This window comes from Gouania willdenowi, chromosome 15 (genome assembly GCF_900634775.1).
Source record: "Gouania willdenowi chromosome 15, fGouWil2.1, whole genome shotgun sequence".
In the NCBI taxonomy this organism is placed as follows: Eukaryota; Metazoa; Chordata; class Actinopteri; order Blenniiformes; family Gobiesocidae; genus Gouania; species Gouania willdenowi.
The window spans coordinates 25,870,708-25,889,895 of NC_041058.1; the positions used below are offsets into that span (position 1 = coordinate 25,870,708).

The following is a 19,188-nucleotide window of genomic DNA, read 5'->3' on the forward strand; positions in this document are numbered from 1 at the left end:
TGATTCGGCGATATTACCTTGCGCGATTCTCGGATTGATTCAAAATGAGAGTCTGAGTCTTAAATCCTTCTCCATGCCAAGTATTGTTCTGTATTTTGTTTTCATATTTGTTAAAGCTGAAAATCCACTTTCACACAAGTACATAGTGACAGAGGGTATCAAACGCGTAGCAATGTAGCTCTCACCATATTTGCGATTTTTTGGTGTGATAGTTTTTCTGTCATCGTAAGATTGTAGTTTTACAGAGGCTAATGTGATTCACTGTCCACTCAGAACACTTCAGATTACAATATGCAAGACAATATAATAAGATAATTATGGATTTTTGGCCAAAAAAAAAAAAAATACAAACTGCAGCTTTAAGTCTATTACCAGTAAGTTACAGTAGGTAAAAGGAGCATGGCTAGTCCCAGTAGCTCCCTATCTTAATATGCTTCAGAAGCATATACTATACCGTCTGATTAAATAAAGTCAAATAGACCAAAATATCTTTTGTGGAGTTTATTTCAGAACTCTGGCATTTAAAAATACGTATGACATATATAAGCATCTATAAGCTCAGAATTATAATGTGTATATAATTCTGTCATTACAAACAATAAAATTAAAATATATTCATTATTTGATTTTAATTTTCCACTTCTCTTGTAAAAAAAACAACCTATATTTAACTTTTTTATTTTCTGTTCTGATCACATCAAATCTGTCTGTGTATTTACATTAAAATCATCCCAAATCAGGTTGATCAATGGTAATTGAATCCTTATAAATTCAATACCCTCTTATCCTGTACATTTTAGTCCACTATATCTGTAACAGATTTAGTCGACTAAAATTAGACCGTAACTGAAATAGTCCTGATGACTAAATTTTGACTAAAACTAAGATTCCTTTTCGTCAAAAGACTATGAATAGAACTGAATCAAAGATTGCTGTCAAAATTTACACTGGATGTGAAATTGTTTATAATGGATTTCATGCAATTGGTAAAATGGCTTCCTTGATGATTGTGAGTCATTTAATAATTTGTTTAAAGTAATTGCTCACTTTTTTTAATTTCACGGACCCAAAGCAGTACCTGGACACACGAAACAAGAGCACTCAGAGAACGCAAACCAAGTTTAGAGGTACTGTATCTACTACAGTACTGTTTTGTTTTATAAAAATTACATCAAGAAAGGTGCATGATATTGATTAGTAGACTATATATTATGTAAAACTTTAGCCATGCTATCACACATTATAGACTAATAATAACAGATTACAAGTTCTTGCATTACTGTAATTGAGTTGCTTTTATAGGTATTGTACTTTTTTGAGTCAATTTCTATATCAGTAATTTTACTCAAGTACGTTTGAAAAGGAGTCAAGTCATTCGTTACATGTCTACACCCAACCATTACTGAGTAAATTTGAATTTTTTTCATTTTAAAATGATTAATGGACATTGTGAAACTATAAAAACTTAGGGGGGCAGAATTTAAAAAAAAAATGCCTTGATTATGGGCATTCACTCTGAACGCATTAATTCTGACCATATTCTCTGTTTTTGGATGCCTGTTTGGTGGTGCCACATACTTTGGATGTGTCATGCTTACACAGGGGTTATTAATTAAGGGGATCTGCACCAGTATTATGCACTCTACGACATACCATGTACAGTTGTATGCTCCAAACGTCATTTCATGCTGTTCTTTTTTTGAATAGCAATGACAATAAAACATTGATTGATTGATTTTAACTCTCTGATTAGAGTAGCACTAGAATCTGATTAGACCAGAATCAGCTCTTTATTGAAGCACCGACTCACAAAACGCAGCAAAACACTGTCCATATGGAGCTGTCAATCAGTGCTCATTTAAGGCTGGGGATAGGAGGAAGTACAGGTCCCGTCTACCAGGTTTAATAGGAGGGGCGGGGTAAATGGTGACAGTTAGTGTTGCACGATGGTCAAATTGATGTCACATAGTCTGTCTCAGCCAATAGCAAAATTATTGGAATAGCTGGTGTTCAACTCTTAGAGGGCAGTCACTCTGACATTTTACAACAAAATACGCAACATTTAAATAATTTTACTAAAATGTTAAAAGTTGGATTACCACCACAAATAACCCAAATGCATATCTATTCAACAGAAAAATGTGGGTTTGGGGTTCAGTTACTCTTTAAACTATCATTACTTTTTCATAATATTATATTGTTGGGTAAAAATGTGTACAATATGGATATATCAGTTTATATATAAAAAATTCCTTTAGTATAATATCAGAGCCTGTCACAATTAACATGTCTGAAGAAAGAAAGTCCTAGAAATTCTGTCAAAATCTTGACATGGCTATTGGCTTTTATTCCAGTCTTTAAGTAAACTGCATAACAAGCCGAGTAGAAACATATGGCCTTTACAAGAGATAAGTAGGAGAGTGTGTGTGTCTGTGTGTCTGATGTTAATAAAGTTCCCGTGACCCAAGCATGCTATCTGTGCTCTATGATTTTTAGCCTGAGTAATCTATTGACATGGTAAGAGGGCTAAATGTCATACTGCAAACGGTTGGTCTCGAGCAAATGGTACAACAAGCTCAGGTGGTTTAGGATGATTTTCTTTTATTGGTTTTTAACTGTTGCTGACTTGATGTAATAATAGCATGAAGGGCAAACAGACCAATACAGCAGTGTAATGTGTTTGGACCTACAACATTACTTGTTTTTCCTTTTAATTCATACAGACATATTAATATCAATCAAAGCTACAACCCCTATAAAAGAAATGCCCGCTAAGTCTGATCTAATTATGTTCCAGTTGTAAAGATGAACTGACTCTTGAAGGTGAAAGTTGTACAAAATACTTGTTTTCCTCTTTGTTTAGATATGAAGTAGGTCACTGGTGCACCTGTGATGAAATGCATTCTCGCTTTAGCTCGCACTTAGCTGTTAGACACTAACTCCCATAATTAGTGAGGAGTTATCACCAGGATGTGAGGTCAGAGTGCCACATGTCAACTCGGTCCTTTTACTGTGCAAGTGCAATGGTTAAAAGAAATCAGGCCAATTGTTGAAGCTAGCATCAGATTGGAGCAGTGTCAGAGTATTACTCCCTCACTGTCATGTGGACAGAGAGTGACGGGTGTGGTTTTCATATGTCTGACCCCTGTGGGTATTTTCTGCATCCATCAGCTGAAACATTGAGTATCGAGTGCTCTAATATGTGCTAGTACTCACATGCTGCCGTATGCCACTCACAAGCCAAGGAATGCTTGGAATTTTACTTAGCATGATAGTGGGAGCCGTAAGATGCCTGATCACCTGAAATGAATTTACAGTAGTGACAATTGGTGTGTGATATTTCTTTCTTTCTTTCCATTAGCACTAGCAAAAGCTTTGGCTGTTCTTCCTGGGCGGGGTCCGACATACATAAAACACACAACACATTATCACACAATATTCAACATAAACATACATGGTGAAAAACAAACACACAACTCCTCCGAAAATATAAATAAAAACAAATTCGGCCCGCAGGAAGTCGAAATTACAAAAACATGAATCATTGCGTGAAAATACCAAGTAATTCAGTTGTAGATATTTCAGTCCTTATGTTTATATAAATTCAAAGAATATCCACAATATTTGCCAGGGTGCACAGTTTCCCCACGCTTTTATGACATGATGACAGTCATTTTTAATCGCATATAGTTAAAAAAAAAAAAAAAAGACATTTCCATCTTTTCCAAAATCCTATACTTTTATTAAAAGTGAATGAAAGTTACTCACAAAGTCAAGGTAATTTAAAGATTGGATATTGTCTGTAAATTCCATTACTTTACTGATTTTTATAGGGCAGAATAATGTTGAAATTGATCGTTTTCCCGCATAAAATTTGCGGAAGTCTTGAGGTCAAACTGGTCCGTATTTGGCCCTTGAACTAAAATGTTTTTGACACCCATAAATAACAAAACAAAATGGCTATCCATTTAACAAACATGATGCAGAGCACAGATTACTTAAAGTCACCTATGTTCCCTTGGACAGAATGGACAGAAATGACAAGTTGGGTCATCATTTTTAAAACTGATAAATAAAAAATATTGGGACAAGTCTACATGAGCAAAACAACTGATCGTCTACCACATGCAACATAAAAATAATATATGACTATTTCATGTCAATACCTTTGTGATTAATTGTGGTCAATGAGCATTTTGTTCAAATCGGCTAATTATATTGAGTCATTGGGGTCTTGGTTAAGTTTGTCACCAGCACAAGTGAAGTCATATTAGCCAGTCAGAATCTGTTCAGTAAAAATACACCATTTAAAGTCAGCAGTGTGTCCTTAGCAACTAATGTCAAAAACTCTTTTTGTATCTTGAGCAAAAACAACACTGTCACTGTTCAACTTGAGCCTTATTAAGTTTCCTGATTTTTTTTTTTTTTCGAAGAGTCCTTTATAGAACACAATTGGAAACCAACTCCACAGCTAGATTTCTGAGCAAAGAATAGTACTAAAGATTTTGTAAGCTATTTCAGACACTGAACTAGATGCTAACAGCTAGCTCCAAGTGCACCAAGCTATTTTGCTCACTATTTACCTTGCATTACCAGTAAAAAAAAAAAAAAAAAAAGCCAAGAACTGACTTGCTTTGAGGGCAATCCTTATTAAATAAGACCTGTTTACTTAATTTGAGGCACAGAGGACAACCACATGAGACATACATGAACTTTGTTGAAAGTAACAATGAGCTTTTGTCCTATTTTAGTGTAACACTCATGTACTTACAAGTATTTGCCACATTATATATTTTTTAATTCAAATTCTACTCACTGAGGCCTTTTGTAAATGTTAATTTGCTGTTGTTTTTATGAGGGCTATTGAGGGGTGTAATGCTCACATTATTGTTAAGGCTTTGTATGGCTGTGTTTTTGTAGTTTACCATTTTAATGAAGGCACAGGCTAAAGCCCTATGGCACTGTTTGTCCCATCACAAAGGGACTTTTACATTACATAGTTTTGTTTTTGATAAATCCTAGAATTCTCTCCTGGCATTGTTTAAAATATATGTTTTGTGGTTAGAAGGAAGCGGAAAAAACAGTTTGATATTTGAACCGACGACCGCTTTGCTGTGAGGCAACAATGTTGCCCACTTAATGTTATAATTTTAACTTTCTTTTTGTGATCCTCCGTGAAGGGGAACCTGCACGGATAGAGAACATGCAAACCACACTTAGACAGGCCTTGACCTGAACTCATTGCCTTTATAGCTAAGAGGAAGCATTTCTAACATTTGCAATATGGAGTGTGTTGATGGTGTAATGGGAATATCCACTGTAATTTAATATCAGGTAGAAATAGAGGCTGTATTATGTTGGAGCGCTGTGATGATGAGTTGACTATCATCCTTCTTCAGAGGCAGATTGTATTCATTAGACAGAGGCATTCAAACATATTTTAGAAGTTAAGTCTGTTTTTAATCATAATCACCCTCGTAAAAGCCTCGCTATCTCCTCGTTTGGTCATGAAAGAAAGATGAGCTGCAGTGTACTCCCCATGCCTATAACATGAATGCACACTCCAAGTATGAATGGAATGAGTTCAAACCATAAAATCTGTTGTGGCTCTAAGTTTGTATTTTTCCTTTTTGTTTATTTGACTACAGTAATCTAACGGCCTATCCCCCTCCTATATTTCAGTGCTCATCCACAACATGTGTCAGTGAGAAGGGGAAGGAAAAGGAAAGCTCAGCGTTTTAAGTGTTCGTCATTTGTAGCAAGTGGGCAGATTTTTATCTGTGTGATGCTGTCGGGTTCAGAGTTGGAGAGGGGGGGGGGATATTGCTTTTGAATGTTCAGCCAAATGCACAACAATAGCCGCAGTGTCCAAACAATGTGACCCCCGGCCTCGGACACAGGACGTGGCTGCCAAGACTGCAGCTCTATCAGCTTAGGGTTTGGCATGTTTTGGTCGCTCTCACACATTTACTAAACATCTCATCAGTAGTCAGCGATTTACCTTAAGGCATTTGCTTTTGTAACTAAACCAGTTAAGGTACACAGTAAATACAAATGAGCTGTGTATTTACAGAGATCTATATTTACTTTAAGGTCAATTTTCAAACTTGTATCAGGTTTTCGGATTTCTCATTGGCTTGTGAGCTCTTCACATCTTTCTATAATCTGCTTTTATCATTTTGGTCCCACGTTTTACTTCGGTCACTAAGTCAGTCTTAGTTCTTGTGTAGTGAATCATTTTTGAAAGCTTTTCCTTATATTATTTATGAGTTTGGAAATTATTTTTAATCAGGAGAAAACACATTATGTTGGAAGGGTATCTGTATTGAACTTCAATTGCAAGTTTTATCAAAAGATCATGTATAATAGCAGTCAGGGGAACTGAATCACTGCTCAAGGCATGGTTAGCACCATGTTGCTGCCTTCACGGGCTGGTAATGACGCACCTAAGTTGTGGTGAATCTGCTATTACTCATATCTCTGGCAGAATTATCCTACACGGAATTATTAAATACCCTTCTCCTCTCCACTCTACAGCTGTCTCTCCACACAGGGTGAGCAGATGGCCGTGATCGCAGGCTGTGGCTAGTTATGTTGTGGAATTAGAAGTTCAATTCAATTCAAGTTTTTTTATATAGCACAAATTACAGCAATAGTCATCTCGAAAACTTGTCAAAATATAACAATTGTAACAAAAAAGAAAAAAAACAACAAATCCACATGAACAAGCATCAGCGACAGTGGGAAGAAAAATCTCCCTTTTAACAGGAAGAAATCTCTAGCAGAACCAGGTACAGAACAGGATAGAGAGATAGAACATCAGAGTGTCCCAGGCTAGATGAGCCGTGAACCACAGATCAGGAACTGCCAGCTCCAGCTTCACGACACCTGAAACAGAAAATAGAGAGAAGGGTGAGGAGAAGGCACAGGCTGCAGAAAAACATAATACAGTATTAGCAGGTCTGCCTGCATGGAAACACCTGGTGCTAGACTATGTGTTAGTGGAATGAGTACGGAGTGAAGTAGGGCTGGATGAATTTGCCTAAAAAAAGAAAAAATTGAGTTTCGATTTGATTTTCGATATATATTTTTTTATGCACTTAAAAATGACTGCGGACATCAGATATATTGTCGAAAGTGCAACTTTATTGCTGTGATTGTCCTCGAGTTAAAATGCATAGAACAATCCCAAAATAAAAAGTAAATGAAGCTCTGTCATTCAACTATTTCAACCCAGGTTTAAGCAAAAGTGTAACAGAAACTTCACAGTCGCTTAAATTTTCTGATTAAGAAATCAGATAACTACACATTTTATAACTTGTAATATTAAATTAAGATGAACTCTTCCCTTAGCATCTCAGCAGTGTGAATAAAAAATGAAACATGCCTGTAGCACACACATAGCCTACTCAAAGGGTAAGCACATGTAAACAAAGAGGGGGCTAGCTCACATCGTGCTCCGGTAACCCTCAAGTACGGAACGCAAAAAAGTCTGATAAAAACTGTTTTGGGGAAAAAAAAAAAAATATATATATATATATATATATATATATATATATATATATATATATATATTTGAAATTACAGGCAATTGGTGGCTGACTAAATACTTTTTTGCCCCAGTGTATGTGTAGATGGTGGATTGTGTTTGAATGTAATGTTGATGTTCTACTATATAATCTTAGTTTTTAGTTCCTATTTTTAAGGTGTAGGGTTTTGTCCTTGGTGGTTAGATTAACTCTATTATAAGTTGCAACAACAATTCCAGACACAAGAATTTTACCTTAAACACACATTTAGTTATTGTGTTTTCCATCGTAATAAATAAAAATTATTTTAAAGGGAATATGGTGACAATGACTACAAAAATGTCATAGAAAATATCTAAGAGACCAGGTGGGAGTTAATCCAAAGCACTGCCCCTAGTTGTATAAAGCTACGTCACACCGGTTGAAAATATTTCGGTTGAATTTCAATTCATAATATTTCTGCATCTGAGTTTGCAAAACAAAGTCAATAGTTTACTCCCGCACCTTTTAAACATATTTGTCTAGGGAAAAAAAGACAAATTGTCAGAGAAGGCAACACATTATTTTGAAATGTCTAACAACAGTGGAAGGATGTGTTTTCAATCAATCAATCAATCAATCTTTTATTTGTATAGCGCCAAATCATAACCAATGGTATCTCAAGGCACTTTACAGTAGAGCAGTCTTAAGGACGGACTCTTCATTTTATGGATACACACATATGCATATATACGTATATACACATACATATGTATCCCACACCCAACATGAATTCATCATGGCGGCAAGGAAAACCTTCTGTTAAGCAGCAGGAACCTTGTGTGGATCCCATTCCTATGATGAACAGCCATCCACGTTATGCTGTGTTGGGTGTGTGCAGAGAAAAGGGTGGAGACAGAGCCGCTGAGTCTCTGTAACTCCACACTGAGGATCCCACGGACCTGCAAGACAAAAGCCAGAAGGAGTACAGGAGCAAACACACAAGGGAGTAAGCAGACATAGAGGGAGTGTTTGAAAGAGGAATGGGACCCTCTCCGGTCCCTCTCTAACCTAAATGACCTCTCTCTTAACGCCCTCTCCAACCTCTCTCCAACCGAGCATGCCAGACCCCCCCCCCCGGCAGTCTATGCCTATTGCATCTTAATTATGAGCTATGAGCTGGTTCCTAACTAAAAGCTTTATCAAAGAGGAATGTTTTGAGCCTAACCTTAAAGGTAGAGAGGGTGTCTGCCCCCCGAACCGTGGTTGGTAGATGGTTCCAGAGAAGTGGGGCCTGATAACTGAAAGCTCTTCCTCCTATACTACTTTTAGAGATGAATGGAACAACGAGTAGTCCAGCATTTTGAGAGCGTAGTGTTCTGGGGGGATTGTATGGCACTACAAGCTCCTTGAGATAGACTGGTGCCTGTCCATTTAGGGCTTTATAAGTGAGAAGAAGAATCTTGAATTCTATTCTATATTTTATGGGAAGCCAATGCAGAGAGGCTAATACAGGAGTAATGTGATCTCTTCTCCTAGTTTTAGTCAGTACACGTGCTGCAGCATTTTGAACCAGCTGAAGTGTCTTAAGCGACTTGCTCGGGCAGCCTGCTAAAAGAGAATTACAATAATCCAGTCTAGAGGTAACAAAAGCATGGACTAGTTTTTCGGCGTCGCCCTGAGACAGGATAGATCTGATTTTAGCAATGTTACGGAGATGAAAGAAGGCAGTTCTTGAAGTTTGTTTTATGTGAGAGTTGAAGGATAAGTCCTGATCAAATAGAACCCCAAGGTTTCTAACAGTTGTGCTTTGTGCCAGAGTAATGCCATCTAGGGCAGTTAGGCTAGCATAGGTTTCTCTAAGGTGTCGCGGGCCCAGTACAATGACCTCAGTCTTGTCTGAGTTGAGAAGAAGAAAATTTTGGTCCATCCAGGCCCTAATGTCCTTTAGACAGGCCTCAAGTTTAGATAGCTGATTTGTCTCACCTGACTTCATTGATACATACAGTTGGGTATCATCAGCATAGCAGTGGAAGTTAACAGAGTATTTTCTCATAACATTACCAAGGGGGATCATATAGATACAGAAGAGGATTGGACCTAGCACAGAGCCCTGAGGAACCCCGTAGCTTACTTTAGTGTACACAGAAGACTTATTATTCACGTGTACAAACTGGTACCTATCAGATAGGTAGGACTTAAACCAGTTTAGGGCAGTCCCTGTGATTCCAAGTAATTTCTCTAATCTTTCTAGTAGAATATAGTGATCTATAGTGTCAAAAGCTGCACTAAGATCTAATAAAACCAGCACTGAGAGTCGTCCTTCATCTGAAGCCCAGAGTAGATCATTAGTTACTTTAACTAAAGCAGTCTCTGTGCTGTGTTGAGCTCTAAAGCCTGACTGGAAGTCCTCGAACAGGCTGTTGTTTTGAAGAAATTCACAGAGCTGAGCTGCCACAACTTTCTCAAGAATCTTTGAAATAAAAGGAAGATTAGATATAGGCCTGTAGTTTGCTAAAGTGCTGGAATCAAGAGTAGGTTTTTTGAGAAGGGGTTTGATTACAGCTACTTTAAAGGACTGTGGCACGTAGCCTATTGATAGGGATATATTTATTGTCTCCAACAAAGATGGGCAGACTAGGGGAACAACTTCTTTAAACAGCTTAGTTGGGATCGGATCTGAAAGGCAGGTCGATGGTTTGGAGGATGAAATAATAGAGTTAAGTTCCTGAAGTCCTATATGTGTGAAACAGTTTAGGTTAGGCCTATTTACATTTAATGGTACAGCAGGCCCAGGTGAAGGCAGGGAGTGGCTAATTTTATCTCTAATCTTGTGAATTTTATCGTTAAAAAATGTCATAAAGTCCTCACAGCTGAGGGCTAGAGGAATCATGGGCTCAATAGAGCTCTGACTTTGTGTTAGCCTGGCTACAGTGCTGAAAAGGTACCTCGGATTATTTTTATTTTCTTCAATTAGTGAGGAGTAGTATGTAGATCGACTATGTCGTAAGGCTGTCATGTATTTACTATGGCTTTCTTGCCAAAGTATTCGTGACTCCTCTGTTTTATTGGAGCGCCACATTCTCTCTAATTTACGGGTTGTCTGTTTGAGTGTGTGAGTTTCAGAGCTAAACCACGGAGCTTTCCTCTGACGTTTAATAGTTTTTTCCCTCAATGGGGCAATTGAGTCCAAGGTGGATTTTAGTAGACTAGCAGAGCTATCGACAAGCAGATCCAGTTGAGAGGGGTTATAATTAATATCATAGTTATTTATTGGATGGTGCACTGAGTTTAAGGCAGCAGGAATGGCCTCTTTAAATTTAGCCACAGCACTGTTGGATAGATTTCTACTTGTAACTATTTTATTGCACAGTGCGAGATCCTCTAGGATAATGTTAAAAGATATTAAAAAGTGATCTGATAGCAGAGGATTTTCAGGGTAGACTTTTAGTTCATTAATATCAAGGCCATATGTTAGAACAAGATCAAGAGTATGATTTAAACGATGAGTAGCTTCATTAATACTGTTTTAAGCTTTCTTTGCCTGTAAAACAATTCACCTGTGAGACGGTGAGATATCGATGTGATAGTGTTAAATGTTTTTAATCCTTCAACTTAATTTATTTTTTATCTTTTATTAAATTGGAAAATGAAGTAGCTGAAACTCTACAACAAAACCACTTGCTTTTTGTAGGATCCCACAAAACTGTTTTGACCAATAACTTAAAAATGTCAGCCACAGGTTGGTTGGCAAATTATTTTCATGATATCCTTGTTATCACAAGGTCTGAGTCTAACAGTTGAATCAATCTATTGCACTATTATTACTGTTGCTACCATAGCTGATTCTGTATTAACAGGATATAGGACTATTACAGCAAAAGTACAAAATCACTTCCAACTTTGATTTTTAACTTGCGCCTTGAAACATTTCTTACCTCTGACATACCCCACCAAGAAGTTAGCTTATAATATAGACTTCATCCATTAGCAGCAGAGCTTGACCAATATGGCATTTTTAGTGTCAATGCTGATAGTTGGGGTTTTTTTTAATAAAAATAAAAAACGATATCCTATGGATCTGCTGATAACAGGTCAGATATATGTCAATAGCCTGATTTATTAATGGCCAGGTTCTAATTATCAGCGCTCTTTACCCATTATAGGGACATTTCTTCTACTCAGGTTTTGTTTCTAATATTTGTATTAGGAAGCAGAACAAAACTCGTTCAATGCAGCACTTCCTACATTTTTCAAGGTCTAGTAGAACCAAAAGAGAGCAAAAAAACAAGACACATAAACAGAACAACAAAGGTAGTATGTAATTACAATGAAGTCCAAGGATAAGTCACCCAAAAACAAACAAACCCACCCACCCTCCCTACCTAGGGCTGCACTGCCCAGCAGCAGTCCATGTCAACACAGTACACATAGCTTATTATCCTTCTAAGAAGGTGATCATTTGTCTCCAGATCTCCTCATATTCCTCCAGCCTGTTTACTAGAACATATCTGATTTTCCCCAAGTGGAGGGTATCTATTAGGCTACTCATCCATTGGCTGAAAGATGGAAGTTTCACTCCCTTCCAAAGCTGCAGAATCAATTTTTTAGCACAGAGAAGAGCGTATGAAAGTAATCGATACTGTGCTTTTGAGAAGTTTTCTCAGGCCCCTGAGACGCCAAGAAGGATCAGTAAAGGATCATGTCTCAATTGCAACTTCAAGATCCTTGTCAATAAAGCAAATATATCCAACCAGAACCCCTGTATCTTTGAACACAAGACAAAACTATACAGCCAGTATGCTTCAGCACGTTTTCATTTATCACAGATCCTGGTAGATTTTACTCAGTTTCTCTTTTGTATATTGCAACGTGTGAATAATTTTAAAGGGGACATATCATCCTTCCTTTTTAGATATAAATCATACAGTTGTGGTCTATATAAAGTGGAACTGCACTGCTTGGGTCTGAATTCCTCATTATTATAGCTCCCCAGACCCCTTTTCTACCCTTTTCTGATGTGCTTCTAAGAGCAACTCGTTTTGGTGCAGTCTCTTTAAATGCAAATGAGACACTTCATACCCCGCCCCCTCTCCAGGTTCAACTCCACCCTGCTCGGCCATTTTTGTAGTTTGATAGAAGAGATATGGCTATGTAGCGGCGCAGAAAATGTTTATACACATGTTATTTACACAATGTCAACAACAGAAGACTTGTCCATCCAGCTTTACATGTTTGAGCCAGAGTCAGATCCGGCGGGGCGAGATGAAAATGAAGATGATGAACCTGCAGAACCCTAACAAGTGAGCTAACACAAGCACCGAGCTAACGCTAGCGCCAAGCTAACGTCACGAAATGCATTTTAATACAGTCTTTTCAGAGACAAAAACAGCAACATGAAATGACTAATGAAAACTTTAGACTTAAATTAAACCACGTAGGCCATATCATCAAGGATCTAAAACGAGCACACAGCGCTAACATATGAAGACGGTGCAACTGCTAATGCTAACAAAACAATGACAGGGACGTCTTATCATCACACTTTTTAGTGTTATTTACAGCTTACTGAAGTGCTCTGTTCGTCGTCTCCAAAGATAGAAGGAATTGAACCCTCAATCAGACAAAGTCTTTCGGCAAATCCTTCTTTATACTGGCGGAGGTTGCAGAAGCAGTCATCCTTGAAGTGCTTCGCGCACACAAAAATGACCTTACCCACAGATGTGGGTACATTTCCATGAAAAATAAAACTCAACCAGGCACTTTGAAAAGGTTCTGATGCTGGGAGACGGTGTAATGAAGTGTGTGGGTTACTACATCCAACAACCAAACATTTTGACTTATCCTCTCGTAACTTCGGCATCCTTGAGCTTGGACTACAAAATAAAAGTGAGAAATAAAAATGGCGGATTCTCATGTTTTGACTGTATAATCTAGTAGTAGATCATTATTCTGAGCTGAGAAAGAAAGAAAGGAAAACCACTGGAGTTGTCTGTACATGCATGCTGTCACAGGTAATCTAGTCTTGTACATGATGACCAACTGTACAGACATTTTCCAGCAGGGCCTAAGGTTGTGCGGATGACAGAGGTGTAGTGTTTGTGTTTTTTTAAATTTAAATACACAATTCAATGATTTAATCATTAAACACACATGCTATTAATCAGAACATACTGATCAGTTATATTACTGTAGCCACGCTGTGATGCACACGGTATTCTGACTCATTTCTTGCCGCCCCAAAATGATCTTTATCAAACTGCCCCAAATCCTGATGGTTTTGCTGCTTCTAAAACAGGAACTTTCAGGGGAAGAATGTTGGTGACAGGATGACATGATTGAGAAATAATCAGTGTAATTCACTCCAGGTGTTTTAGTGCTCATGATGCGTATGTACTGTGTATTTATAGTTAAAATATCCAATCTATATAATCCATTTTTTAAGGTCAGATTTGTACAGTGTTTTCCTCAAATGCACTTTTCCATGTTCAGCTAAGTTCGATTTTTTTTTTTAACTTCACGTCTTATCACTGGGATGAATTCTTTTGAAGCACCCAATGCTGGCAAAACAGGTGATCCATTTTCCCTTATTTTAAAGTGTTTTATCAGAGTTTCAAGGTCTATGAAGACAGAAGAGTCAGTTTGGTGGGAATAAACCTTTACCTCCTAAAGCGTGCTTATGGAATAGATTGCAGATTTTCAGCTAAGGCTCTCGTCCAAAATCAGTGTCTGATCCTCAAAATGAGCTTCAGAAATAATGGATTGTGATTATTATAAATACAATCTTAAGTCTTCCACACCTTAAAGCATTTGTAGTAAGGCTGAACGATTAATTGCATTTGCGATATCGCAATATCATGAAATGCAAATATTCTAAATGCAAAGGCTGCATTTTTTTTTTCTTGTCCTGTTTTGTACTGTCCTGTTATGATAGATAAGATATGTTGAAGAGGTAAAGCCACAGATTTGTTTGCTTTATTGTTGTAATCTGTGCTTTAAAATGTATATTTGATGTTTATTTAACATTTAAATAAATCTGAAATTGTTTATTATGAAACAGATTGATTTATTACTGGTGTTCATTGAAAAATATTTGACAAGAGGCCCTTGAAAAAAGAATTACATACTAAATCCCAATAGTGAGGAAAAAAAATCTCAATTAGATTATTATCCAAAATCGTTCAGCCCTAATTTGTAGCTGCACTTCCAATTAGATATCAAATGTTATGGAAATAAAGTGAGTGGGCTTCCAGTGTATATCTGTATAAAGTCAGATGTTCCAATACTTTTGATATTATATTGCCATAGTAGCCTAACCATTGAATGTCTTTTTTGTTTTTCTTTGGTAGTCCAGTCTTCCAGTTTTCACATCTGGCAGACTGCATATTGTTGAAATTAATTGTAAAGTAGGTCTTTCCTGTGTCTGGTTGGTTGGTTATTCTCTTTGGTGACATCATTGCTAATGTCCTCTGTTTTGCTCTGTTGCAGGACCGGAATCGGCCGTTTGATGCTTTTAGCTTGCACTCTTTGGAGAATTCCTTAATGGATATGATAAGGACTGACCATGACAAAGGTAAACCACACCCAGCCGGCGGCCCCCCAATGGCTATTGCTGATATTATTTGCAGGTTAGGAATATTCATGCATCCATGCCTGCAGTTCTTCTTTTATTTCCTAAATCATCTCTTTATTCACATTTGTGACAAACATGTCCCTTTGTTATATTCAGGGCAGCACAAATCATTGCAATCTCAACCTAACCTGCAATATCTTATAGTGTTTCTGTGTGTTTGAGTGCAGTATTGACCTGACTTTTGTAGTCCTCTGCAAATCTCCCAATTATTCTTGCTCATCTTTATGATTTTTAATATCAGGATCTAGATGTAAATTGCTGTTTACGGAATGCTTTGAACACAGTGTGGTCACTGGTCAGACACAAAATTATCACCACTGATGTGAATAACAGTGGTTATATCTTTTCACTGCACCAGTGTATATTTGGTATCCAGATGATGTTTTGTCAAGTGTCAGACTGTGCAGAGGCCACACTCGGAGCATTGCAAGAACTATGGTTTTCAAAGTTACCATGATTGTAGTTCTATTAAACATAGTCCATTGATGTGGACAACAATGGGAGATCTAGTGCACAAAATAAAGGAAGAACGAGGCCTGATCTGCACACATGGCACACATGTGATATTGAGGGCAGTGATCTATGATATTCTTGTCTCTGTAGATGTTAAACAGCACAATGTACATCTGTTTACTGGCATTGGTTACACTCTCATGAAGGATGACGATGTCAGGATTTTTTTAGGATGTGTGTAAGCAGGGTGGCCTTAAGATTTAGAGTTTGGCTTTAGCACTATATCAGTAGCTGGACTGTAGCCGGACCAATACTGCCACTTGTGCAGTGTAGGCACTTCACACTTAATGCTGCATTAGTAGCAGGTTTAGAATATAAAGCAGGAATCCCCAGACGTTCATACTTGCCTAGTTTTCTGCAGACCACGGTGGTGGATTAATGAGATGAAAGTAGTATTTTTATTATGATTTATTTTACATTAGCATGTGTTTATTTGCATGGCTTAGTCATTTGTGGCAAACGAAACAGATTCACATGCGTGTTGATAGCCTGGCATGATTATTGAATTGACACATTATTGATGGACTAAAGTCAGATCTGCAAAGTAATTTTTTCTGAATTTTTTTTCTTTTAGCACCAATAGGACACTGTTAGCCTTACATGCTAACTAAGATGTTGTTTAGAAGCTCTCTCAGCCTTGCTTTGCATAAACCACTGAAAAGCATCGAGAGGGCGAAAGAAACATATTGCCAACATCACAGAGATGATTGTGTAAGAACTCATATTTTTTCTTTGTGACTGTGGTGTGAACTGAATCTACTCCAGGGTTGAGGTCAATTATAATTGTAATCGCATAATTGATAATTCATTACAATTACGATGTAATGATAATTAGTGAGTATGCATTGGCATCCTCACTATTGTATTCACTAAAAATAATATTGCATATTATTATTCTTCCGTATCTGCAAACTCGTCCCACAGTTTTCAACCAATTTCAACAATTGAGGTATCAAACTTTTCAGAAAATTCTGCACTTCTCTGCTATGTTCCAGCTTTTTAAAAACTTTTCAATTTTTTGAGTTATTTCTCGTGGAACTTTTTGCTCTCGTCCACTTACATTGAAAGTTCCAACTTTTTCCATCCTTATTGGAACTTTTAAGCCCTCATCGTCAGCCATTTTGTAACTGATCCAAACCTTTCAACCTTTAACAAGTTCAGCTACTACCACCAACCCATTACAACTTCTTTCAACCTTTTCAACCCATTTCAACCTTTTTCAACTTTTTCAACCTATTTCAAACTTTTTCAACTTTTTCAAAATGTTTTAACCTTTTTCAAACTATTTCAACTTTTTCAACCTTTTCAACTTTTTCAACTTCTTCAAACTTTTCAACTTTTTCAAACTATTTCAACATTTTCAACCTTTTCAACTTTTTCAAACTGGTTTTACTGGTTATTGCTAAGTTATTACCCCATTAATGCTATTGCTAGGTTAATGCTATCCTAATGCAGTGCGACGCGGGCCAGCACATGCATCCTCACTTGCATTTTCTTCAGGAAATGCAAATATTGTAGTTATAATTGTATTTTAAAAAATCTGTTGCTGTTGGAATCATAGTTGTTTTTTAATTGAGTTCAGATAATTAACTTTGTATTAGTAATTGTCATGGAGATTTCTATAAAAATGTCATGAAAACCAAGGCATGATAATTAAAATAAAATAGATTTTTTTTTTTTTTTAGGTAAGGCTATAGTAAGACATAAAAATGGGGAAAAAATATATTTTTTTCGTGACGAGGCATAAAAATAGAAACATTTTGGAAATTAATTTTTTTGTAATAAGGCTATAGTAAGGCATAAAAAAAGAAACATTTGGGAAATTTTATTTTTGTAATAAGGCTATAGTAAGGCATATTTCTGAGCTAAGGCTATCATAAGAACTTAAAAACTAATTTCTTATTTAATTTTGAGCACACTTAAACTGATAAGGCATAAACATGTTTTATGGGGTTTTTCATTTCAGGCTCAGTAATGACGGTTAATTCAATTTGAATTTTACTAATTCAGAACATAATAGTAATTGAATTTCATGGTAAAAATAATAATTGTAATTGGAAAAAAATGCTGGTCACAGTAATCATAATTGAGTTGTAATTAAGCATGGATAATTGAATACCTAATTATAAATGAAAAATGTAATTGACCCCAACCCTGATCTACACTGCTCAAAAATTAAAAATAAAGGGAACACAAGGGATCTCAATGAATTAAATGTTTCAGGTAAAAATCTTTATTTCATTACATGTGTTGAGAACAAAATAAAATCACAATGATCAATGGAAACCTAAATACTATCTTATGAAAGTCTCGATTCAGAATTCAGAAGTGAAAAACCAAGATGACAGTGTGATCCAACCTCTGTGGAAGCTCCTCAAAGATGAGTCAGAATGAGTCTCAGTCGTGCGTGTGGCTTCCACGTGCCTTTAACCACATTGTGAAGATCAAGCCCTCATACCACCCTCATGGATTCTGTTACTGACAGTTTGAGCGGAAACGTGCACATTAGTGGCCTGTTTGGGGTAATTTTGTAGGGCTCTGGCAGTGCTCCTCATGTTCTTGCACAAAGGAGCAGATAGCAGTCCTGCTGCTGGGTTGTTGTCCTCCTACAACTCACTCCATGTCTCCTGGTATCTCCTCCATTCTCTTGACATTCTGACAGACACAGCAAACATTATTGCCAGTGTGCATTGATGTGCCATCGTGGATATAATTTTCATTTATTTATAAAAACATTAACATTAAGGTATGAAAAAAAACAGAGATGTTTGTACCAAAGCTAAGGACTACAGATGAACAACTTTTGTGACAACAATGACCAAAAATCAGCCAGAAAGGATCAGGACAGAGACATGTCTTGCTAATTATTTCTTATTTCTATCTGTTGTCTGTTCCATTTGCACAACAGCAGATGAAATTGATTCACAATCAGTGTTGATCAACTAGACCGTTTGATTTCCTAGAAGAGCGAGTGATTTGGAGTAACAAGGGTTTCCTTTACTTTTTGAGCAGTATATTTTTACCCTCAAATCACCCATCTCACTTTGTGCTACTGCTCACCAACTGCCAACCACAAGTCAAAACTAATTAACCCAGTAGGCCCACTTTTTCATTCCCAGCTGAATGTGTCCCAACCACATGAATCCCATAACAGACGTGTCTCTCACTTCTCACTGTGCCTGGAAAAGTTGGACTTTTATGATTACGGGTACATGCAAGAGAGTGAAGTGTGTTTCAAAGATGCCTTCTTTTCTCTGAGGCATGGGAGAATACACACCCACTTCGATTGAACCAGTTTTCCTTTTTTCCAGGAAGTGGAAACATCAAAGGCAGTGAGGTAGAAACTTTATTCTCATCAGAGCTTTGAACTGCATTTGAGCTTTTTTATGCTTCTGTGTTAGAAGGGGTCATCAGAAACTGTGTGTCTGTGTCTGTGTGTGCGTGTGCGTGTGCGTGTGTGTTTTGACTATAGGTACACACACAGGCAACTGTGTTTGCACGTAGTTTTTGAACAGGATCACTGAAGTGTGGAGA

General features: G+C 37.1%; 1 protein-coding gene across 3 annotated transcripts in view; it reads left to right on the plus strand.

The window, feature by feature from the left end:
* cpeb3 (cytoplasmic polyadenylation element binding protein 3) overlaps positions 1-19,188 on the plus strand; it is a 58,415-nt gene that overhangs the window by 6,158 nt on the left and 33,069 nt on the right. For all 3 annotated transcript variants that reach the window (XM_028468154.1, XM_028468153.1, XM_028468155.1), the window contains exon 3: positions 14,997-15,081. In XM_028468154.1, the coding sequence (XP_028323955.1) occupies positions 14,997-15,081 (85 nt within the window). The remainder of the gene's footprint in view (positions 1-14,996; positions 15,082-19,188) is intronic.